This window comes from Bombina bombina, chromosome 2 (assembly GCF_027579735.1).
Source record: "Bombina bombina isolate aBomBom1 chromosome 2, aBomBom1.pri, whole genome shotgun sequence".
NCBI classification, from domain to species: Eukaryota; Metazoa; Chordata; class Amphibia; order Anura; family Bombinatoridae; genus Bombina; species Bombina bombina.
Genome location: NC_069500.1, coordinates 424,311,167 through 424,337,189, shown reverse-complemented (window position 1 = coordinate 424,337,189; position 26,023 = coordinate 424,311,167). Strand labels below are relative to the sequence as shown.

The window sequence follows — 26,023 nt, the reverse complement described above, 5'->3', positions numbered from 1 at the left end:
ATCATTATATTGTAATTATATATATTCGTGGATTAAATACATCTCTACATAGGCTATTTTGATGCTGATTGTTGTTTGCATATAGATGCCTTATATCATTCACTAAGATATGTGCATTTATTTTTATTTTAACAAGTATATTTAAAGACTGAATGTAATTCTATAGTACATTCTAAATATGTTTAAATTCTTGTATGATATTTGTAACAATGTATACAAAATATACATTTTGAATGACCCCTTTAAGGACCCAAACATATTGTATTTTTATTTAACATTGACAAAATAAACTAAAGGGGAAATTACATTCTATATAGATATTTGATGTCTAACCCAAGAGGTAAGATTGTAATAAATACATAATATTACTAAGTATAGTTAAATGACTCCACTAGAAAATTACATAGATTAACCTGGCATCCAATAACTAATTATTAAAAATTATAAAGTTAAATGACCTACCATTTATAAATGTAATAATTGTAAAATATTTTCTAATAATGTTTTGAGATACCTAAGGAAGATACATGATCTTATACAATTCTTTTTACATTCAACAACACTGTCACTTTCATGTAATTGAACCACTTCACCTTATTAAATGTTAAAACAATCATAATATTAATACATATCCTAAATATTTTTAATATATACTTTTTCAATATAAAAGCATTGAAGAATATGACTCCCCAATTAATGTTAAAATATATCTTTTAATATTCTCTGAAGAATTTTATTTTCTACTATTAATGCATTATTTTCTCTTATGCATGTGCTTGTCAAATAGCCAACTACCAGTCATGGGAGTCCAAGTTTTATTTATTTACAGATTATATTGATATATATTAGAATCTGCTAAAAAAAAAATATATATTTAATAGAAAATAAATAAATATTCCATGAAGTCATCAGATGCCAATCTGAAATGACAAATAATAAAAATGGAACAAAGTTAATACACACGTTGTAAAATATTCATAAAATACATTTAAAATCATATGGTGTCTATGCTCTAACTTTGATCAACATTTTTTAAAGATAATCATTACATTCATTTTAAATTAATGAAATACATACACCATTATATTGTTGATTAAAAATAATATTTAAATTTCAAAAATTAAATTTATACATAATAATGTATATCACATGTAAACAATATATGTATGCTGAACATAAATGTAATATTTCATGTCCATTCAAATACCTCTATATCAACTATAATATGTATTCCTTTTTCTGATTGTGATCCCTAAATATCTAATTAAGAACTAAATATGACTAATGTATGTAAGCTACTAATATTCTACAGTCTTCACTAGCATGCATTGGTACACCAACCTGGACAATGCATGGTCTTTGAAAGTCAATTCAGGGGTAAACAGTTGATCTTCAATAGGTGTCTTATTCATCAGTTCATTAAATAGAGGACTGGGAAATACCATCTAAAAAAGTAAAATCATCTAAGTGTCTGATTGTGATCCGTAAATATCTAATTAAGAACTAAATATGACTAATGTATGTAAGCTACTAATATTCTACAGTCTTCACTAGCATGCATTGGTACACCAACCTGGACAATGCATGGTCTTTGAATGTCAATTCAGGGGTAAACAGTTGATCTTCAATAGGTGTCTTATTCATCAGTTCATTAAATAGAGGACTGGGAAATACCATCTAAAAAAGTAAAATCATCTAAGTGTCTGATTGTGATCCCTAAATATCTAATTAAGAACTAAATATGACTAATGTATGTAAGCTACTAATATTCTACAGTCTTCACTAGCATGCATTGGTACACCAACCTGGACAATGCATGGTCTTTGAATGTCAATTCAGGGGTAAACAGTTGATCTTCAATAGGTGTCTTATTCATCAGTTCATTAAATAGAGGACTGGGAAATACCATCTACAAAATAGAAAATCATCTAAGTGTCTCCAATAGGATGTCTCCACAGCCTTATTCTATCAAATAGTTTGCACTTACCATGTGAACATGTCTTTGTATGGTTTTCAAGGTCAGCAGAATTTAAATATGCCAGACATGATCCCATTGGTATACTTCAATTTCAATCTTGGCTTTTTCCCCACTGTCAGTCTTGGAAATCTTCACTGTCAGGCTTCAAATTGTTCCCTTTCAGTCTTTATATTAAGTCATCTCCCTAATGTAAGAAATTATATATAAAGATTTCATACAAGTGTGTGAATCAGTTCTGTACCCCTCTCCCACCCCCCATTTCATAATAAATATCTATCACTAGCTTACTAAGCCTGTGTATGAACCTGTGTTATTTTCTATCAAGTGTGAAGATGAGTCATATTGAGCAGAACAAACCTCTGTGTGACATTGAACCATAGTCATTCTAGAGTATCCCTTTCTGATTATGTACATAAGTAATGTGTAAACAAAGTTATATTTTTAAAAATTTATGCCATATTATGTATTTGTGTACAAATCATGCCAGCAACAGTCCATACATTTCTACTTACCATCTGATGTCCTCTATAAAAACCAGGTGGCAAAGACTCGCTATAGGACCCAATGCCCAGAGCATCACCTATATTATGAGAAATAAATATTATTATAACATTTTATCAATACTAACATGTTTGCACAATTCTCTACTTGTCATTTCCCTAGAGTTCACATCTATTGAAAATACTCCAGTGTAACTTCTATTATTTACCGTCTAAAGTGGCGGTTGATGACGTCTGCTCTGACATCAAGTCCCTCGTCCTGGAATTCCCCCTCTAGAACAGGATCATCCTCCTCATCTCTGAGGAGGTCTCTGTCCACCGGGACGGCCTGCAGCATCCCAGCCCGCTGTGCAATATTATGCAGGACGCTACAGGCTACAACGATCTTAGCCACCTTCTTTGGGTTGTACTGGAGTGCTCCTCCAGAACGGTCCAGGCACCTGAATCTCATCTTCAGGAGCCCGAACATCCTTTCAACCACCGCCCTGGTTCTCTTATGAGCCCTATTGTAGCGCTCCTCAGACACATCAGTTGGGCTACGCAAGGGGGTAATGAGCCAAGGCCGGCTCATGTACCCAGAATCACCTATAAATTTAGAACAGAACATAATTCAAACAGAATACTTAAACTAGTATATTGTTGTATAAATATATTTTTTAAAAACCATAATCCATATTAAAAGTTGTCAGAAACATAAAAAAAAAAAAAAAAATTATATCTAAATCTGTATCTAGCCATTTCATCGAAGACATGCTACATATGCGTATTTCTCCTAAACCAAACCTTGTGTAAAATGCTAACTACATGTTTACATTGCATTCTCTATATGAACACTTAAGGTAAGACATGCTACATATCTGCATTTCAATAAAACTAGACATTAGCAGAAATAGACAATGACAGGGTTAAATTGAATGAGATAATATCTTGCCATTTCATCTAAGACATGCTACATATGCGTATTTCTCCTAAACCAAACCTTGTGTAAAATGCTAACTACATGTTTACATTGCATTCTCTATATGAACACTTAAGGTAAGACATGCTACATATCTGCATTTCAATAAAACTAGACATTAGCAGAAATAGACAATGACAGGGTTAAATTGAATGAGATAATATCTTGCCATTTCATCTAAGACATGCTACATATGCGTATTTCTCCTAAAACAAACCTTGTGTAAAATGCTAACTACATGTTTACATTGCATTCTCTATATGAACACTTAAGGTAAGACATGCTACATATCTGCATTTCAATAAAAATAGACATTAGCAGAAAAATAAAATGACAGGGTTAAATTGCATGAGATAATATATTGCCATTTCATCTAAGACATGCTACATATGCGTATTTCTCCTAAACCAAACCTTGTGTAAAATGCTAACTACATGTTTACATTGCATTCTCTATATGAACACTTAAGGTAAGACATGCTACATATCTGCATTTCAATAAAAATAGACATTAGCAGAAAAAGACAATGACAGGGTTAAATTGCATGAGATAATATCTTGCCATTTCATCTAAGACATGCTACATATGCGTATTTCTCCTAAAACAAACCTTGTGTAAAATGCTAACTACATGTTTACATTGCATTCTCTATCTGAACACTTAAGGTAAGACATGCTACATATCTGCATTTCAATAAAAATAGACATTAGCGTCGGTAAATAACAAATGGTTAAATTTAATCCTATAGCTGAACATGACGCTAACAGTTAAAAAATACAGGGGCAATTGTCAAAATAATTAACCATGTTGTGCACAAATACTCACCAACGAGATAACCAGGGGGCATTTGTCTTTCCTCAAACTGTCTCCACAGGGACGACAGAGAGAGGATGCGGGCATCATGACAAGCACCTCCAAAATTCGCATACACATGCATAATCCTCATCCGTGCGTCACAAACATACTGCACGTTGAGGCTATGAAAATGTTTGCGATTTCTGAAGGGCAAGTCATCAATTGGAGCACGCAGCGCAATGTGGGTACAATCAATGGCTCCCAAGACATTGGGCAATTGAGCAATATCAAAGAATTCCCGCTTCAGGCGCCTCCAATCACCATCATTCTGTGGGAATCCTATGTATTGCTTACTGATACGTACCATGGCGTTCAGAAAGTTATCAAACACCCCAGAGAATGTACCTTGAGCCAGGCCATGCATGTACAGTTCTCCGGATTGAAAACTCCCGGAGGCCAGGACGTATAGACAGCTTAGCATCTTACTCATGGGGGGAACAGCAGTCCTTATTTGTATACGTGGCTCCAAATGAGGTTTAAGAAGCTCGTAAAGGCCAATGAGCTGTTCGCGATCGAGCCGATACTTATCAAAAACCTCAAAGTCACTCATGTTTTCCAAGGTGGGTCTCACCCTGTAGACACGAGGACCTCGAACCAGACGACCCCTTCGTCTCGGTCTGAGCCGCCGAGGCTGCCTGATTCGACCAACAGCTAGTTCGCCAATAGCACCACCAGCAGCGTCTACCATGTCATCGTCATCCATCTTTCAAAACAGCGTAACAAGGTAAGCACTTGATCTGATGTGGATCACAAGTGATGCATTGGCCATGTTGTTTGGGGGATTTATAGTACAATTAGTCCAATGGTAGTGAGTTTGTAATGATTGCTGATTGTATTCACCTGTTTGTATGTGAGCGGCGCGAATGCTTTCACAGTGGGCGTTTATTTGTTGTTTGCTGAAATGTTAGTTTCAAACAATGATTCTCAATGTGAAAGTGTCAAATATCACACATACAGTGCATGTTTGTAATGTTTGTTCATATGCGTAATCAATATTTCCTAAACGCGATGTTATAGTAACAAGCACACGTCCAGGCTAACATGAATGAAAGTGCATAGTTGTGTATAATGTGCATCGAATGTGATCGATCAATGTTGCTGCAATATTGTTTGTAAATGATAAAGGAACATCTGCCATCTGTAGGATTGTATATATAAGTTATTGCCGAGCTGTCAATATTGTATGCGTCCCTTTAAAATCGCAATAATAATTCAGAACTTCCCGTCTGCCATCTGTAGTATTGTATATATAAGTGATTGCCGAGCTGTCAATATTGTACGCGTCCCTTTAAAATCGCAATAATAATTCCGAACTTCCCGTCTGCCATCTGTAGTATTGTATATATAAGTGATTGCCGAGCTGTAAAATATTGTACGCGTCCCTTTAAAATCGCAATAATAATTCCGAACTTCCCGTCTGCCATCTGTAGTATTGTATATATAAGTGATTGCCGAGCTGTAAAATATTGTACGCGTCCCTTTAAAATCGCAATAATAATTCCGAAATTCCCGTCTGCCATCTGTAGTATTGTATATATAAGTGATTGCCGAGCTGTCAATATTGTATGCGTCCCTTTCAAATGGCACTAATACTGAATAACTTCCGGCTGTCATCTGTAGTATTGTATATATAAGTGATTGCCGAGATGTGAATATTGTACGCGTCCCTTTCAAATCGCACTAATACTGAATAACTTCCGGCTGTCATCTGTAGTATTGTATATATAAGTGATTGCCGAGATGTGAATATTGTACGCGTCCCTTTAAAATCGCAATAATAATTCCGAAATTCCCGTCTGCCATCTGTAGTATTGTATATATAAGTGATTGCCGAGCTGTCAATATTGTATGCGTCCCTTTCAAATGGCACTAATACTGAATAACTTCCGGCTGTCATCTGTAGTATTGTATATATAAGTGATTGCCGAGATGTGAATATTGTACGCGTCCCTTTAAAATCGCAATAATAATTCCGAACTTCCCGTCTGTCATCTGTAGTATTATATATATAAGTGATTTTCGATCTGACGATATTGTATGCGTCCCATAAAAATTGCACGAATACTGAATAACTTCCGGCTGCCATCTGTAGTATTATATATATAATTGATGTGCGATCTGACAATATTTCTGAATTGTCCCATTGAAATCTCCATAATAATGCTGTTCAAAAGTGTGTTTTACGTATATGTTGTATTGTAGTATTGAGTGTTAAAGTTCCTAAAGGGGCGGTACAGTGGTGAATCTGTGATGTGTATGGTTGAATCTTGTAATGACGTCATGATATTATTAACCTGCCTATGTAGTTGTGAAATCCTCATTGTGTTGTTGTATTGTGCTACATTGTTATTGTGTGCTGAATAAAATCTAAATGTGTGCTTTGTGGTTGCGTGATGGGTGATGCGTGTTATGTACATGTACGTATATATTGTGATTGTGTCCCACATATGCTGACTTCTATATAGCGGTCTGGCATTGTTGTTCCTTCCCATAAAGTGACATCTGTAATCTGGTGTAATGATGTTCTTGTTGTAGGTAATTCCTAATGGTTTCTGGTGATGGAATCATGATGTTAAAAGTACAGTAAAATCCATATGTTGTGTTTTGTGATTCCTCGAGAGAATGTAATGTGTTTTTCCCCCATCATTTGAATGCACATGTATGAGTGAATGTTAAAAGTAATGTATGTGCATCCATGAGTGATCATGTGTTAAGCCTATGTAGATATGCAGTTGCTGCAAGCATATGAGTTGAATAACAGAAATGCAATAATAAAGGTAAATGAGAGATGTTTCCCATTGTGTAGTGTTTGTGAATCCAGAAATGTGTATTGAATTATATTTTAATTGTAAATGTAATTTTATTGAAATAATAATGTGTTACTAGTGATGGGGATTTGTAGTTGATGTAATCTAAAAGTGTTAAAAATATTTATGGTGTGGTGAATATTTAATATTAAAAAACATAAATCCACCATAGGGAAATAGTCATTTCTTGATCTATTTATCATAGCTGTGTCTAACGCATAAAAGCATGTATTTTCTAGCGCTGGTATTTGGAGTTTTTCCGTCTACGCTATTTGCGTGCGTTAGGGAAATGAGGGTTTCGCGTGCACGAGCACGTCTTCCCAATAGAAGTCAATGGAGGCTCCAAAGATTTCTATATTTTTTTTTCTAAGACTGGTTTTCCTCGTAAAGTGAGTGACGTCATGAGCTTGTGTGAAAAAGTAACTAAATCGTGTTCTTTTTGTAATAAATAAATATTTTGTGTATGTAATGTGGTGTATATTGTTTGTATGCATCGATGAGTGTATGTTTGTGATAATGTTATTCGTTAGATGTAGGTATATGAGGGTCTTTTCCCGTATGTCCATGTAAGTCAATGGGAAAATGGATTTGTGTGGATTTTTTTCAAACACCCGAGATCTCGCAACTTTAATCCTTTGTATTTTAAAGAAAAAATAACAATTCCGAAAAATAAAGATAGTGTTGTGTTTGTATGAGTGTAAGTGTACTTTGTGTAATATTTGTTTTGTGATTCGTGGATGTTTTTTTGTGCGGTATATGTTTACTACTGGGTCTGAGGTGGCGGTAGAAAGTTGAGCGTTAGGTGTATTTTGAGTCGCGGTAAATAAACTCTAAATACCGGAGTGCGTAAAAAACCCGCGTTAGGAGCCTCTAACGCTGGTTTTGACGGCTACCGCCGAACTCTAAATCTAGGCCTTAATTTCTTATCCATGTATGAGGGAATATTTCCAATATAACTAGTTCCACAAAACTAATGGAGGAGAGAAACGGAAACAGAATTTGTTTCTGAACTGACATTGGATAAGTAATAATTATAGGGGCCCACCCCGTCAAGAATTTTTTAATTCCAATCTCCTTTACCTGTTGCAGGTGAAAGGACTCATATATAATTTGTTCTTTGATTCCTTTTAAAATAGATGTCATACTTGGAGCATTTATGGCCATCCAGTTCTTAAAAATATAATGTCTAGTTGTAAGTATAATGGTATTAACTATACGCCTACCCAAGTTCAATCTAGAATCAGACACTAAGAAAATAATATCTTCCAGGGAGATGGAGAGCCTCACATTCAAAACCTTATTTATCCAGAATTGGATTTTAAGCCACAACTGTTGGATCTTTGGACAGAACCACAACATATGAGCCAGATCTGCACAGCAACTGGAACATCTGCGACAAGCTACAGCTTGCTCTGGATAGAATCTGGCTATTTTAGCTGGAGTTAGATAAAAATTGTTAATCAATTTCAGATGCGATTCTTTCCAGCTGACGGATATAGAATAACTAGAAACCAGAGACAAGCTATCTGAAATCCTATCCAAGTCAACAGTAGCAATAATCAACCTCCAAAAGTTACATAGTTTTTCCATGGATAGAATACTTTGTTTGGAGAGCATAACATCATAGATAAGATATATTGACGCATCTCCGGCTCTAAATTTCTGTATGCACATCTTAATATCTGTCCAGTCAACCAGCGGGGAGGCATACCATTTCTGAGAGGAAACAAAGTGTCGAATCTGGAAATACGCATATTGGTTTCGAGGAGGAAGAGCAAAGAGTTGACGCAATGTGGCCCATAGGAGAATTAGTCGTTCATCGTTTAACAATTGGTGTAGATCTTTGAGTCCCTTGTCCTGCCATTCTCCAAACACTTTCTGATCTATACCAGGGCTAAAAAGAGGGTTACCCCGAATTGGTAAAAATTCAGTAAATAGTGGATCAATTTTAAGAACATGGCCACCTTTATGCCATGCAGATATTATGTTCTTAAATGAACATAATCTTCTAACATTTAAAGAAAGAGTTTGAGGTGGACAATGCAAAAGGGCACTCAAAGACCAAGGGGTAACCAAATGTTGTTCAAGATCATAGGAAGTAACGATATTTGATTGGGCAATCCAATCAAAAGCAAATTTCAATAGGGTTGCCATATTATAAAGCTTGATGTTGGGAAGAGCCAGACCGGCTGCTGAGAATTTATGAGAGAGTCTATTTAATGATAGACGTGGCTTTTTGTCTTTCCATATAAATTTGGAGAACCAGGACGCCAACCTACTTAAATCTTTATTTAATATAAATAATGGTAAATTTTGAAGCAGGTATAAGATGCGTGGGAAAATTATAGTCTTAATGAGATTAATAGAATCTGAGATAGATAGTGGGAAAATCCTCCATAGCTCTAATCTTCTGAAAGAGAGATATAAAGTTTTCCCGGTACCAAAATTTGGGGGTTTTATTTATTTCAAGCCCTAAGTATTTAATACTACTCACTATTCGGAACTTGGTTGAAATTACCCTATGGTCATCTCTACCAAGCCACATAATTTCTCTCTTATTCATATTAATTTTATACCCAGAGAAAGAGCTGAATTCTTCTAACACTTGAACTACTTGTGGGATTGCAGAAGCAGTATTCTGCATAAATATTAACATATCATCTGCGTATAATAGTAGCTTTACATTTTGAGCTCCAACTGAAATCCCATTTAACACTTCTCTTAAGCGAACTGCCAGAGGCTCTAGCGCGATATTAAATAGGAGGGGGGACAGTGGACAACCCTGCCTCGTACCCCTCTGTAAAGCAATTGGTGCTGACACCGTTTGATTAATCAACAGAGATGAGCTTGGGTTCCGATAGATTTTCCTGATAATTTTGACAAAATTATCTGAGAGGCCAAACTTGGAGAGAGATATAAAAAGATGAGACCAAGATATACTGTCGAATGCTTTAACAGCACCCAATGTTAGCACTGCCCTGTCTTCCAACTTAGAAAGGTCTTTAGGTTGCTCACAATTCCACATGAAATCCACCAGCGTAGTTAGTTTTCGAATATTTTTCGTCGGATTCCGAGTAGTCATAAATCCTGCCTGATCAGGGTGGATAACTTTATCTAAACAGCACGAAAGTCTCGAAGACAAGATTGATGCCAAGATTTTATAATCAGCATTAAGAACTGAAATCGGTCTGTACGAAGCAGGGTCCGTAGGTTCCTTACCTTTTCAAGGATTAAAGAGATATTAGCCGCCGCGAAGAGATTGGAGATAGAATTATCGGAGGAAAAATAATAGTTAAACAGCTTTGCTAGAATAGGGGTGATCTCCTCAACTAATAGCTTATAATATTCTGCAGGAAGCCCATCCGGGCCTGCTGCTTTCCCCATTTTGGATGCTTCAATAGCTTTAACAACCTCTTCGGTACTAATCGGAGCATTCTCTGGGGGGTAGTTATCAAGCCGTCTACTTTTCTGGCTTCGCCGGCCCAATACGCCCGCCTAAGCTCGCCTACCTTCGCCGCCGCGGACCTGAAAAAATACGCCTAAGTTATCAAATAAAGCTGTCAAAAAGCCGCGGGGCGATGAGCAGCGGACTGTCACAGTTATCACTCATCCGATCTCGCTGCTCTTTGGCTTTTTCCCAGCTTTATTGCTAGCCTGTCACTAAGCACTCACACTAAACTGCACTGTTCTACCCCCTATACCGGCACCCCCGGAGCCTCCCGCAACTCAATAAAGTTACTAACCCCTAAACCGCCGCTACTAGACCCTGCCGCAACTCTGATAAATGTATTAACCCCTAAACCGCCGCTCCTAGACCCTGCCGCAACTCTGATAAATGTATTAACCCCTAAACCGCCGCTCCTAGACCCTGCCGCAACTCTTATAAATGTATTAACCCCTAAACCGCCGCTCCCGGAGCCCACCGCCACCTACATTATACCTAGTAACCCCTATCCTGCCCCCCCTATACCGTCGCCCTCTATAATAAAATTATTAACCCCTATCCTGCTGATCCCGCACCTCGCCGCAACTAAATAAATAGTTTAACCCCTAAACCGCCGCTCCCTGAACCCGCCGCAACCTATAATAAATTTATTAACCCCTATACTGCCCCCCCTACACCGTCGCCACCTATAATAAATTTATTAACCCCTATCCTGCCCCCCACTACGACGCCGCCACTGTAATAAATTTATTAACCCCTAAACCTAAGTCTAACACTAACCCTAACGCCCCCTAACTTAAATATTAATTAAATAAATCTAAATAATATTTATATTATGAACTAAATTAATCCTATTTAAAACTAAATACTTACCTTTAAAATAAACCCTAATATAGCTACAATATAAATAATAATTATATTGTAGCTATCTTAGGATTTATTTTTATTTTACAGGCATCTTTCAATTTATTTTAACTAGGTACAATAGCTATTAAATAGTTATTAACTATTTAATAGCTTACCTAGCTAAAATAAAGAGAAATTTACCTGTAAAATAAATCCCAACCTAAGTTACAATTACACCTAACACTACACTATACTTTAATAAATTAATCCTATTTAAAACTAAATACTTACCTGTAAAATAAACCCTAAGATAGCTACAATATATCTAATAGTTACATTGTAGCTATCTTAGGATTTATATTTATTTTACAGTTAACTTTGTATTTATTTTAGCTAGTTAGAATAGTTATTAAATAGTTATTAACTATTTAATAACTACCTAGCTAAAAGAAATACAAAATTACCTGTAAAATAAATGCTAACCTAAGTTACAATTAAACCTAATACTACACTATCATTAAATTAATTAAATAAACTACCTACAAATAACTACAATTAAATACAATTACATAAACTAACTAAAGTACAAAAAAAAAAAAAGCTAAGTTACAGAAAATAAAAAAATAAGTTACAAACATTTTACAAATATTACAACAATTTTAAGCTACTTACACCTAATCTAAGCCCCCTAATAAAATAACAAACCCCCCAAAATAAAAAAATGCCCTACCCTATTCTAAATTAAATAAAGTTCAACGCTCTTTTACCTTACCAGCCCTTAAAAGGGCCATTTGTGGGGGCATGCCCCCAAAAGTTCAGCTCTTTTGCCTGTAAATGAAAAATACAAACCCCCCCAACATTAAAACCCACCACCCACATACCCCTAATCTAACCCAAACCCCCCTTACAAAAACCTAACACTAATCCCCTGAAGATCATCCTACCTTGAGTCGTCTTCACTCAGCTGAGCAGCGATGGAACCCAAGTGGACATCCGGACCGGCAGAAGTGATCATCCAAGGGGCGCTGAAGAAATCTTCCATCCGATGAAGTCATCATCCAGGCGGCGCTGAAGAAGTCTTCGATCCGGGCGATGTCATCTTCCAAGCCGGGTCTTGAATCTTCCTTCCGCCGCCGCGGAACATCCTTCTTCACCGACGGACTACGACGAATGAAGGCTCCTTTAAGGGACGTCATCCAAGATGGCGTCCCCTCAATTCCGATTGGCTGATAGGATTCTATCAGCCAATCGGAATTAAGGTAGGAAAAATCTGATTGGCTGATGGAATCAGCCAATCAGATTCAAGTTCAATCCGATTGGCTGATCCAATCAGCCAATCAGATTGAGCTCGCATTCTATTGGCTGATCACCTCCAGGCTGGCGCTTTGAAAACCAGGTACGCTGGGCCGTAAAAGTGCCGAGCGTACCTGCTAGTTTTTTGATAACTAGCAAAAGTAGTGAGATTGTGCCGCACTTGTGTGTGGAACATCTGGAGTGACGTAAGAATCGATCTGTGTTGGACTGAGTCCGGCGGATCGAAGTTTACGTCACAAAATTCTACTTTTGCCGGTCTCGAGCCTTTGATAACTAAGGCGAATCAGCCTCGCCACAAATACGCTGCGGAATTCCAGCGTATTTGAGGTTGACGGCTTGATAACTAGGCCCCAATAGCTCCAAATTTTCCTGTTGAATTCAGGGAACCTTAGTTTTAGACCAGAAAATCTCTTGATTCTTCCCATCGACCGGGACCTCCGCATATAGCTGTTGATAATATTCAAAAAATACCTTACATATATTTTTAGTATCGTTGTAGCGAGTATCATCAACCTGTATTGCAGGAATAAAATTCTTCCTTTTCCTAGACTTAACCAATCTAGCAAGGTTTTTAGCAGAGCACCCATAGAAACTCCTATACCGTAGATTAAACTTGTTTTCTTCTTCCTGATGTTTTTTTAACAAGAAAACGTCTCTCTCCTTCCTCATTTCTAGATATTTAGACCAATTATATACCGACCGATTCGAGTAGTATGTTTTATAAGAGTTCCTAACTTGGTTAGTTAATTGAGATTCTCGTGCCCTTTTTCTCTTATTGAGTCTAACCAAGTAAGCCTTAATAGCACCACGCAAAACAGCTTTGGATGCCTCCCAGAAGGTTTCAATTTTCTGTAGATAGGCAATATTAAATTGGCAATAGTCCTTCCATTTCTGCTTTAGCCAAAGTATAAACCTCAGATTATTACAGAGATAGCGAGGGAAAAAAACACAGGGCCTTTTATATTAGACCTATCTTGCCAATCCAGCCCAATAAAGATAATAGCATGGTCTGAAATAGCGATTTCTCCAATTCCAGCCTCAGATCGCCAGATAGACAGACCTTCCGAAATGAAAAACAAATCTATCCGAGAAAAGGTTCTATGAGCCTTAGACTCGCAGGTAAACCGTCGCTTATCTGGGTTGTGATTTCGCCAAATATCCCACAGTTGTAATTTCCGACAAAAGATTCTAAAATACTTAGAGGCTCTCCTATTCTCTGAAACATTCTTTTGCGAAAAACGGTCTAAATCAACACACATAGTCAAGTTGAAATCACCCCCCACTATGAGATTCTGTTGAATAAAAGGAAATAATTTGGCTTTAACATTATCCCAAAATTCAATCTTGAATTTATTTGGGCCATAGATATTACAAAGAGTGAATTCTGTGTTATTAATAATAATTTGTATAATAATGTATCTAGAGTCAGGATCTATTTCTCTCAGAGAAATTTTATACTCTAGGGATCCTACTCCTGCATTATTAACTGTTTCTTGTTTACCCTTCCTCTGTCTGAGTATAAGTGACTATCCCTGCTCTCCTGATTCTGTGGAAGACTTTTCCTGTAACCAGTTCCTTACTCAGATGTCTATTTGGCTGATATCTTGAATTACTTTGGACTCAGGCTAACCCTGCTCCATATCGTGAGTACATTGTTTTTTAGAGGTTGTCGTGGGGTCACGTCCTGGATTAAACTCAGAGTGCAAGGGTGTTGTTTAAGTTCGCCCTAGCATTTGGGTCTTCTTCTGGACTTTTCCTAACCTGACAATTAGTTTAAAAAAAAATTAATTATTTTTTTTATTTTCTGTAATTTAGTGGGGGTTTTTTTGTACTTTAGTTTATTTAATTTAATTGTAATTAATTGTAGTTAGTTTAGGTAATTAATTTAATGATAGTGTAATGTTAGGTGTAATTGTAATTTAGGTTAGGATTTATTTTACAGGTAAATTTGTACTTATTTTAACTAGGTAGTTATTAAATAGTTAATAACTATTTAATAACTATTGTTACCTAGTTAAAATAAATACAAAGTTGCCTGTAAAATAAAAATAAACCCTAAGATAGATATAATGTAACTATTAGTTATATTGTAGCTAGCTTAGGGTTTATTTTTTGTAGTAATTTTCTTTCGTTTTATTTAAATTATATTTAAGTTAGGGGGGTGTTAGACTTAGGTTTAGACTTAGGTTTAGGGGTTAATAAATTTAATATAGTAGCGGCGACGATGTGGGCGGCAGACTAGGGGTTAATAAATGTAGGTAGGTTGCGGCGACATTGGGGGGGCAGATTAGGGGTTAATAAATAGTATGTAGGTGTCGGCGATGTTGGGAGCAGCAGATTAGGGGTTCATAGGGATAATTTAGGTGGCGGTGGTGTCAGGAGCGGCAGATTAGGGGTTAAAAATATAATGCAGGTGTGGGCGATGTCGGGGGGGTTAATAAGTGTAAGGGGTTAATAAGTGTAAGATTAGGGGTGTTTAGACTCGGGGTTCATGTTAGGGTGTTAGGTGTAGACATAAACTTTATTTCCCCATAGGAATCAATGGGGCTGCGTTAGAAGCTGAACGCTGCTTTTTTGCAGGTGTTAGTTTTTTTTCAGCTGAATCTGCCCCATTGTTTCCTATGGGGAAATCGTGCATGAGCACGTTTTACCTGCTTACCGCTACCGTATTGAGGTGAGATGTGGAGCTAAATTTTTCTCTACGCTCACCTTTTTGCGGATAACGCCGAGTTTAAAAAAAACTGTAATACCAGCGTTGTCACCTCAGCGGTGAGGGGAAACTGTGTGTTAGCAACGCACCCCTGTTACTGCAGAACTCGTAATCTAGGTGTTTGTTTGTAATGGTAGCTTTATTTTATTTTTAGATATTGCTTGGTATATTATTTTCCTCATGAATATTGTCCCCCATTTATAAAACTCTGGGTAGATAATGTTACCAGCTAGGGATCCTGTCTTCTCGGGTTCAGAGTGAGTCAGCAGCATTTTATGAAAGTATTTAATATTGCACAAACAAATTCTTGTGCAGCCCTGCCCTCTGCTCTTGAGCAACCACTTGTGTTAGGGCAGAGCTTGTCAATCATCTCCGATAAATCGGTTTTATGATTGTTGTATCCATACTTTTTGTAGTTTGTAGGTTCGTTTGAGACAGCCTGCGTTGCAAGGGCTCCAAGGTACATCTGTAGCTATATAAATGGAGCCCACTGACTGACCATGAATATGTAAAGCCAGCCAAGTTGTTGTTATATGACCCCTGAAAGTGGATTTATTAATAGTAACCTAGAGCATTTTTTTTACACCAATTTAAATCTTACCAAGATTCTGTACTAAAATTACACAGGAGAGAGAGTGAGGGAGACAGAAAGAGAAAGGGAAAGAGAGCGAGGGATAAAAAGAGAGATGGGGGGAAGAGAGTTTTCCTATAAATACATTGATGACTAGTCTACTTTTTCAATGAGATATATTAATTCACTGCTATGCTGAACTCCATGTATTTAACTCATACTCAATGGCATTGATATTGAGATGTCTTGCAGCTCATATAGAAATGGCTAATAGTTACAAAGATACTTTCACCTTATATAACATACTGTAGGTGATTGGGTGGTTTTATTTAAAATATATTTATAATCGAACAATAAAAAAATACCTAAATGGTCGAGTATAACATGTTTTCATAGTTTTATTTTGTAGAGTTATAATGGCCAATAGATTGGACTGTAATTTGAGAATACATGCATGTGACGTGTAAAGTGTTTCATTTAAAGTATGACAGCAGTCCATTTAATTAGCTCAATAACAGAACGTTTCCCTTAGGGAGACCGTGTATGCACTCCAGCCCGTAACACAAGTAAATCAGTATAGTTCATAGCATAACCCTCAATTGGGACAATGTAGTTTCTACCGTGATCCGTTTAAGCAATATGTGTAGTAGTAAACGCATCCGTGCTTACCCCCACTGGCAGCCAATCATTCCTAACACAGTCCAATGCTGTGTGCAGGGACTTCTGGACTCTCTGGTATGTGAGCCAACAATGAGACTCTACCTCTGTTGCTGTAGGCTGGAGCCTTTTCCACTCAACAAACCTCTCCTTAGTAGGGCCAAACACGGGACCTCCGTTTGCTTCTCTCACAACTAGCATGCCACCCCGCTCAGGATGATGATGATGTCATCAACGCCGGCCAGCTTCAGGGTTTTGCGTACCGCACTGGCAATGGGTCCTGGCAAAAGCACTTCGATCATGGGAACCTCTGGGGTCACTTTCTCAACATTAACTCTTCTATTGCTCAACTCTCAAAGGCCAAAAGGTACATGTGAAACAAAGAACGAGAGGAGCAACTTCCATGGATAAAAGTAAAACTTGACTTTTGTTATTGCATATTAAAAGCGGTATCCATATAGCAGCATTCTGTATGTAAACCAAAACAAAACAGGGAACAGCTTACGTGTTTCGGCTACATGCCGTACTCATAGCTGACATAGTGCTTGATTCAAAACACATGCTATTTAAAAAGCTCAATAACATTTGATTGGTGCATACACAAATTACAGATGGGTTTGTACAACTAATCTATATTAAAGCTATACAGTTGCACTTTGATTTCTACACAAACTAACAAATAGTTACTTTATATATCATTGCTTATATGAAAAAAATGCTTTCAAGGACTTTATAAGGACATATTTAATTATTGCTGTCACATACATATATATACAGTGAGAACGGATCATTCTTGGCCTAATTAGTCTGCAGTTGTTTACATAATCTTTTTTTTTTTTTCCTCTAAAAGGTATAGTTGCCAACAGGTTACTGGAGTACTGACGGCCTACTCTTTAACTGCTCTGCCCACTCAGTTCTGCGATTAAAACACACCCATTTGATAGTAATAGTATAATTTAGACTTATTCCTATCTTATTATACAAATTACAGCACCAAGCTATTTTACCTTACCCATAATATTGACAATACCAGTCTCTGGAACACATTCTGGGCATATGGTTATTGTTACAACACAGCATCGAAATTAGGCAGGGCTCAGTGCTTAAAGACAAACAGAACTGAAGTGACAAAAAACTACCTTAGATCCATTGTCCTAATAGCCAACAGCAATGCTTCCTAAATTATCCTAGACTCCTATGACACTCTGAGGACAAAGGTGCTGGGGAGGGGCTATGCTGCAGTTTGTCAAATTACTTTAAACAGTAGAAGAGACACAGCAAACACTCAGTGCAGCTGATCTTACTGTGTGATTATGCACAGCACTCCACTGGGTGAGCTGATGGGGGCAATAGGATTTTTGAATTATTAAGTCTTACAGCAATTTTCATATTTTTGCACTGTGTGTTAAATTATCTACAGTAGTAGCCAAGTAATCGTCCCTCTTTTACAAAATATCAGCACAGCTCCTAACCTAATGTGGAGGAGCTGTATGTAAGTGTTTTTCTTCTGATTTGTGGCAGTTTAAACATTGATCACTCAGAAAAGGTGCAGCAAGGAGTTCCTGCCTAGACCTGCTCTAAGTGATCAAGTAGAGTACTTGCTGCATGCACAGCTTCGCCGGTAGCTCCTCCCCGTTAAAATTCTACTGTACCACAGTCCTACTGGTGTTAAAGTAACTCTTTAAAATTAAATAATTTATACAGATTACTACTGCATAACCAGGCTGCCATTAGGGTTGCAATAGCAGGATGTTCAGTAAAATCTTCACAAAAATACTGGACACTTAAAGGGATAGGAAAGTCAAAATTAAACTTGCATGATTCAGATAGAGAATGTAATTTTAAGGCACTTTTAAATTCACATCCATTTTCAAATGTGCTTTGTTCTCTTGGTATCCATTGTTGAAAAAGAATACACACATATCCTACACTAGTGGGAGCTAGCTGCTGATGCCTGCACACATTTGTCTCATGTGATTGGCTAACTAGATGTCTTCATCTAGCTGCCAGTAGTGCAATGCTGTTCCTTTAGTTATGGATAACAAGAGAATGAAGCAAATTTGATAATAGAAGTAAATTGGAAAGTTGTTTAAAATTGTATGTTCTATCTAAATCATAAAAGAAAAATTTGGGGTTTCCTATCCATTTAATGTCGGTTTTAGTTAAATATAGAAGGTCTCATATGCCTCAATACATTATGCATATGGAGCAAAAATAAATAAGGGACAGTATTTTTGTGGCGGACAGTTGAAAACCCTAGCAGCCATCTTTGTATATTCTTGTTTTTCAGACTTCAGTAATATTGGAAATGTGTTCTGTATATTTTAACATCATAGAGAATGCCATGTATCTTGTTTAATGATGCATAAAACACAAAATATATCCATAATAATAATTTTCAATGATTTCTGGCGTACTATTGCTATCTTGGTATCTTGTTTAAGAGCAGGCATGGTTAACTGGCAGTTCAAAAGCTACATGTCTACTATTGTATGCAGCCCCTGGGAAAATCAGAAGTAACAAAGTGCGCAATAGTTTTTGTGGAAGCAGTGGGAAATGTGTCCATAACTCAACTAAGTGATGTGGAGGGGAGAACAACAAACAAAAGTTACCCTGCACAATTACCATAACCTAACTCTGTGCCACTGGATATTTTTTTAGGAAATGTATAATTGTTTGTGTACTTAATAGCCATACATTTATATACACCCTTTAAAGTTTCTAAAATATTGATCTACGGCCCCAATGTCCTAGAAAGTTGGCCATCGCTGGTTTAGAGAATGAACCAGGATGCCCTGCAAGATAAGTTATTTAGTACAATCCATATCTACTTACTTCCCAGCAATGCCCATAAGGTATCCAGATGCTGTTGACCCTATTAGACCCCCAATGCTGAACACAGATACGATCATTGACCAGATGAAGGTGAGGGTTCTCTCAGGAACTGGGGTCTCATATCTTTCTATCCAGCTCTGGTTAATGAATTGTTTGATGTACTGGAAGATAAACAAATGGACTTTCAACAGCATCAACAAAATGACCAGTGAATTATGAAATCAACAATGTTCTAGAGACTTGAGATTGTAATTTATTCTTGTATTTGGATAAAATGAAGTAACTGTCAGGAGAAAATATATACTGAAAGAACATAGGACCTGAAGCTAAGGCTGAAGTTTATATCTAAACAGAATAATGGATTCTGGATGTGCAAGATAAGTAGATGCCTTGAGAGAGCATTGTGGGGTGTAGGAAAGACAAGTATCTGGATAGGGTGCAGGTAGGGTTGTCACGTAACCTGTATTTAACTTCACTTAAATGTCCTGTTTTTGTAAAGTCTCTGAGTGTTACCCAAAAGTAAAAGGACTCCTATGTCTTATTAACTTACGGAGCAGAAAAAAGTAAGGGGTAGTCAAGGGAGTCAAATCACCTCTGTGTATGTATGTTACTGGCAGCCAAAGAGGTAAGACATTGATGTTATGTTGTTGGCAGCCAAAATGTAAAATGATGGCTTAGTTGTAAAAAATATACTTTGTGGAGGCTAGGGCAGAGCTTTAACCTGCCATGGTGCCCAGTTAATGACAGATTGTCCAGTGTTTTGTTTTTGTGTGGAGGAAAGGTGGCAACTCTAGGTGCAGGAAACTAGATCATAACAGTTTACCATAATGCATAAGAGAAAAGTAGACGTCACACTTACAGGTGATGGAGAATTCATGACAGAAATATGGAAGCCATACTGAAACATGCCACCAATGCCAAGGATACTAATCATCAGGAAAAGACCACGGTAATGAACCTAAGTGTCAACAGAATCACAGACCTTAATTATACAAAGATATTCTACAATCCCATGATGTAAATTAATAATGAAACTAAATTACACAAGTTTTTCATAACTCCTTTATGTATGAACCCATAAGAGGCCTTGGTTTTGAGTAAAAATTATGCTTTGTCCTACACTCACTAAAGAACTAAAAAGCAAAATCTGGTACTTATGTTTTCAACATGCTGCCTGCACCAGTTATTTTATTTGCAGCATTTGTGTGTTGCAGAATATGCTTTGCAGCTTCCAGTGAGTGAGGGGGAAACACATTCGCCTAGATTACGAGTTTGGCGTTAGCCTTAAAAAGCAGTGTTGAGAGGTCCCAACGCTGCTTTTTTTTTTTTTTAAGTTTTTTTTTTATTGAGGTTATAAAATAAGTGATACAACCAAGTTATTGCACAAATCATCGTAGAACATTGTCCTTTAACATACAAATTGCTTGAAGATATAAATACAATTTAAGCAATGAACCTCAGTTTTCTAGTATAAAGTGACCTCCTGAAGTATAATTATATATAATATGGAGTTAAATTGTTTCCCCCAAAGAACTAACGAGGCCTCTCTTGGACATCCTGGACTGCATTATAAACATGCTGGGGGACTTTAAGGAGGAGATAAAATAACAAATAGGCCACTCTTGGGCCTAAAAATTGAAATAATATGATAACTTTATGAAGAACAACTGTAATATACTAATAAAAGGTATGTGTCCCCAACACTTCAAAAGACCGCTCTTGGGCCCATGGAAACATAAAACTCAATAGGGGGACGTAGATAATAGGTACAGTCACTTTTGGACCGTATAGCTTAATAGTACAACAAAGTAAAATGTTCCTATGTCTGCCATGTCAAATTAAAGGTATAGGAAGCGGGGATAGTAATCAATTATAGGGGACATGTGTATAAATATGCTGGTAGACAGTCCTTGCTCTAAGCGAACCTCCAGTTCAACTAACATAACTACCTAGAAGAAAGCAGTGACTTGTGGTGGGGGGGGGCGCTATCATGACTAAATATCTTTCCTCCGCACGTCACCAAAGTAAATTAATATCTCTCATTTTGATGGAGGAAGATGAGCCTATCCTCCCTTTCAGCTACGCACCTCTGTCGCAGGACATATATAAAAATGTAACAGTGCCCATCCCCGCTCTGGGAAATTACAAGACCTTACCCCCAACACTTAACATTAAGATAAATTATTTTGTGGCATATAGGTAGCTTGCAAGGGGAAACACTTAAGTGGGTGCAACCGAGTAGAGCAGAATCTTTACATTAAGGTCCAAGCAATAGAAGCTAGCATATCAATTACTGTCTCGTAGTGATACAACTAGTGATGTCGCGAATAGTTCGCCAGCGAATAGTTCCCGGCGAACATAGCTTGTTCGCGTTCGCCGCGGCGGGCGAACATATGCGATGTTCGATCCGACCCCTATTCGTCATCATTGAGTAATACTTTGACCCTGTACCTCACAGTCAGCAGACACATTCCAGCCAATTAGCAGCAGACCCTCCCTCCCAGACCCTCCTACCTCCTGGACAGCATCCATTTTAGATTCATTTGGAAGCTGCATTCTTAGAGAGAGGAGGGACAGTGTAGCTGCTGCTGATTTAATAGGGAAATCGATAGCTAGGCTAGTGTATTCAGTGTCCACTACAGTCCTGAAGGACTCATCTGATCTCTGCTGTAAGGACAGCACCCCAAAAAGCCCTTTTTAGGACTAGAACATTAGTCTGCTTTTTTTTTTTTCCCTGTGTAATCTTATTGCAGTTGCCTGCCTGCCAGCGTGTGTGTCAGGCTCACAGCGTATACTGTGCCCACTTGCCCAGTGCCACCACTCATATCTGGTGTAACAGTAGTGTAGATTTAAAACCCCCCCCCCACTTTTTTGACTGTGTTAAATAATAGCAGTCAGTTTCCTTCACACGTGTGCGTTTCAGTGCCTGCCTGTCTGCCAGGGCACAGTGTCACCCCAGTGCAACTCATATCTGATGTAACAATAGTGTACATTTTAAAAAAAACAACACTTTTTTGACTGTGTTAAATAATAGCAGTCAGTTTCCTTCACACGTGTGCGTTTCAGTGCCTGCCTGCCAGGGCACAGTGTCACCCCAGTGCAACTCATATCTGGTGTAACAGTAGTGTACATTTAAAAAAAACAACACTTTTTTGACTGTGTTAAATAATAGCAGTCAGTTTCCTTCACACGTATGCGTTTCAGTGACTGCCTGCCAGGGCACAGTGTCACCCCAGTGCAACTCATATCTGGTGTAACAGTAGTGTAGATTTAAAAAAACAACACTTTTTTGACTGTGTTAAATAATAGCAGTCAGTTTCCTTCACACGTGTGCGTTTCAGTGCCTGCCTGTCTGCCAGGGCACAGTGTCACCCCAGTGCAACTCATATCTTGTGTAACAGTAGTGTACATTTAAAAAAAAACAAAAAACTTTTTTGACTGTGTTAAATAATAGCAGTCAGTTTCCTTCACACGTGTGCGTTTCAGTGCCTGCCTGCCAGGGCACAGTGTCACCCCAGTGCAACTCATATCTGGTGTAACAGTAGTGTACATTTAAAAAAAACAACACTTTTTTGACTGTGTTAAATAATAGCAGTCAGTTTCCTTCACACGTGTGCGTTTCAGTGCCTGCCTGCCAGGGCACAGTGTCACCCCAGTGCAACTCATATCTGGTGTAACAGTAGTGTAGATTTAAAAAAAAAACACTTTTTTGACTGTGTTAAATAATAGCAGTCAGTTTCCTTCACACGTGTGTGTTTCAGTGCCTGCCAGGGCACAGTGTCACACCAGTGCAACTCATATCTGGTGTAACAGTAGTGTACATTTAAAAAAAACAACACTTTTTTTACTGTGTTAAATAATAGCAGTCAGTTTCCTTCACACGTGTGCGTTTCAGTGCCTGCCAGGGCACAGTGTCACACCAGTGCAACTCATATCTGGTGTAACAGTAGTGTACATTTAAAAAAAAATACAATTTTGACTGTAATAGATTGAATAGCAGTTAGTTCTCTGCAAGCGTGTGTGTCAGGCCTACAGCATCAACTCTGCCAACTTCTGCCAGTGCACAGTATCTGTTGTCACAGTAGCTTGCACGCATATTACCACTAATCGGAAAAAAAAATGACAGGCAGAGGCAGGCCACCCCGCAGGGGCCATCGTGTTCGTGGTGCTGTGATTCCCTTTGGCCCTAGAATAATGCCCAGTGTTCAGAGGCCACGTACCCCGAACTCGAACAGTTCTGAGGACATAGTTGACTGGCTAACACAGGACACCCAATCTTCTACAGCTTCCGCTCGGATCCTTGACGCACCATCCTCCTCCAGCTTAGCTTCGGGCACCTCTCAAGTTACCACTCGCCCGCCTGCCGCCACCACCAACACTAGCACCACAGCCGCTTCACTTGATCTGTCAGAGGAGTTATTTACACATCAGTTGGAAGAAATGAGTGATAGTGATGCGCAACCATTATTGCCAGAGGATGTAGATAACAGGGATATGTCTCAGTCAGGCAGCATTACACACATGGACGTACAGTGTGATGATGATGATGTTGTACCCGCTGCTGCTTCCTTTGTTGAGTTGTCAGATACAAGTGAAGCGGTTGATGATGACCATGCGTCCGTGGATGTCACGTGGGTGCCCGCTAGAAGAGAAGAAGAAGAGGGGGACAGTTCAGATGGGGAGACAGAGAGGAGGAGACGAGTTGGAAGGAGGGGGAGGTCATCGCAAGGAGCTAGTGGCACAGTCAGACAGCATGCATCGGCACCCGGGGTCAGCCAGACAGCACGCCAATCAACGCATGCTGTTGCCACCACCAGAATGCCGTCATTGCAGAGCTCAGCAGTGTGGCATTTTTTTTGTGTGTCTGCCTCTGACAACAGCGATTCCATTTACAACCTGTGCCAAAAGAAACTGAGTCGTGGGAAGTCCAACACCCACCTAGGTACAACTGCATTGCGAAGGCACATGATCGCCAATCACAAACGCCTATGGGATCAACACATGAGTACAAGCAGCACACAAACTCAAAGCCACCATCCTCCCCCTGGTCCAGCATCTTCAGCCACGTCAACCACTGCTGTCCTCCTTGCCCCCTCTCAACCATCCACCACTCCATCTCTCGCCTTGAGCAGTTCCTGATCATCTGCCCACAGTCAGGTGTCTGTCAAGGACATGTTTGAGCGTAAGAAGCCAATGTCACAAAGTCACCCCCTTGCCCGGCATCTGACAGCTGGCTTGTCTGAACTCTTAGCCCACCAGCTTTTACCATACAAGCTGGTGGAGTCTGAGGCGTTCCAAAAATTTGTAGCTATTTTGACACCGCAGTGGAAGGTACCCGGCCGAAATTTCTTTGCACAAAAGGCAATCCCCAACCTGTACTCGATTGTGCAAAAGGAAGTAATGGCATGTCTGGCACACAGTGTTGGGGCAAGGGTCCATCTGACCACTGATACCTGGTCTGCAAAGCATGGTCAGGGCAGGTATATCACCTACACTGCGCATTGGGTAAACCTGCTGACGATTGCCAAGCATCTAATGCGTGGCTCTGCAGAGGAGTTGGTGACACCGCCACGACTTGCAGGCAGGCCTGCTGCCACCTCCTCTACTCCTCCTACTCCATCCTCTTCCATAACCTCCTCGGCTGAGTCCTCTTCTGCTGCTGTGTCTTGCTCCACATCAACGGCACCCCCCAGCTCCCCAGGTACTATTCCACATCCCGGATACGGCAGTGTCACGCCATCTTGGGGTTGACTTGCCTGAAAGCAGAGAGTCACACCGGACCAGCACTCCTGTCCGCCGTGAACGCACAGGTGGATCAGTGGCTGACTCCGCACCAACTGGAGATCGGCAAAGTGGTTAGTGACAACGGAAGAAATTTGGTCGCGGCATTGAATTTGGGCAAGTTGACACATGTGCCGTGCATGGCACATGTGTGTAATCTGATCGTAAAACGCTTTGTGCATAAGTACCCAGGCTTACAGGACGTCCTGAAGCAGGCCAGGAAGGTGTGTGGCCATTTCAGGCGTTCCTACACGGCCATGGCGCACTTTTCAGATATCCAGCGGCAAAACAACATGCCAGTGAGGCGATTGATTTGCGACAGCCCGACACATTGAAATTCAACACTCCTAATGTTCGAACGCCTGATCCAACAAGAAAAAGCCGTTAACGACTATTTGTATGACCGGGGTGCGGAGCTGGGAATTTTTTTGCCATGTTACTGGACGCTAATGCGCAATGCCTGTAGGCTCATGAGTCCTTTTGAGGAGGTGACAAACCTAGTCAGTCACACCGAAGGCACCATCAGCGACATCATACCATTTGTTTTCTTCCTGGAGCGTGCCCTGCGAAAAGTGCTGGATCAGGCCATAGATGAGCGTGAAGAGGAAGAGGAAGAGTTGTGGTCACCATCACCACCAGAAACAGCCTTATCAGCATCGCTTGCTGGACCTGCGGCAACGCTGGAAGAGGATTGTGAGGAAGAGGAGTCAGAGGAAGAATGTGGCTTTGAGAAGGAGGAGGAAGACCAACCACAACAGGCATCCCA

The 26,023-nt window shown here is 38.9% G+C and overlaps 1 protein-coding gene across 1 annotated transcript in view; it reads right to left on the bottom strand.

Annotated features, from left to right (window-relative positions):
- Positions 1-21,044, bottom strand: part of LOC128646980 (solute carrier family 2, facilitated glucose transporter member 9-like) — a 98,528-nt gene extending 77,484 nt beyond the window's left edge. The window contains exons 1-3 of the mRNA XM_053699792.1: positions 21,015-21,044; positions 20,336-20,434; positions 19,477-19,637 (exon numbers count right to left, since the gene is read on the bottom strand). Of these exons, the coding sequence (XP_053555767.1) occupies positions 19,477-19,637; positions 20,336-20,434; positions 21,015-21,044 (290 nt within the window). The remainder of the gene's footprint in view (positions 1-19,476; positions 19,638-20,335; positions 20,435-21,014) is intronic.
- Between the last annotated feature and the right edge of the window lie 4,979 nt (positions 21,045-26,023).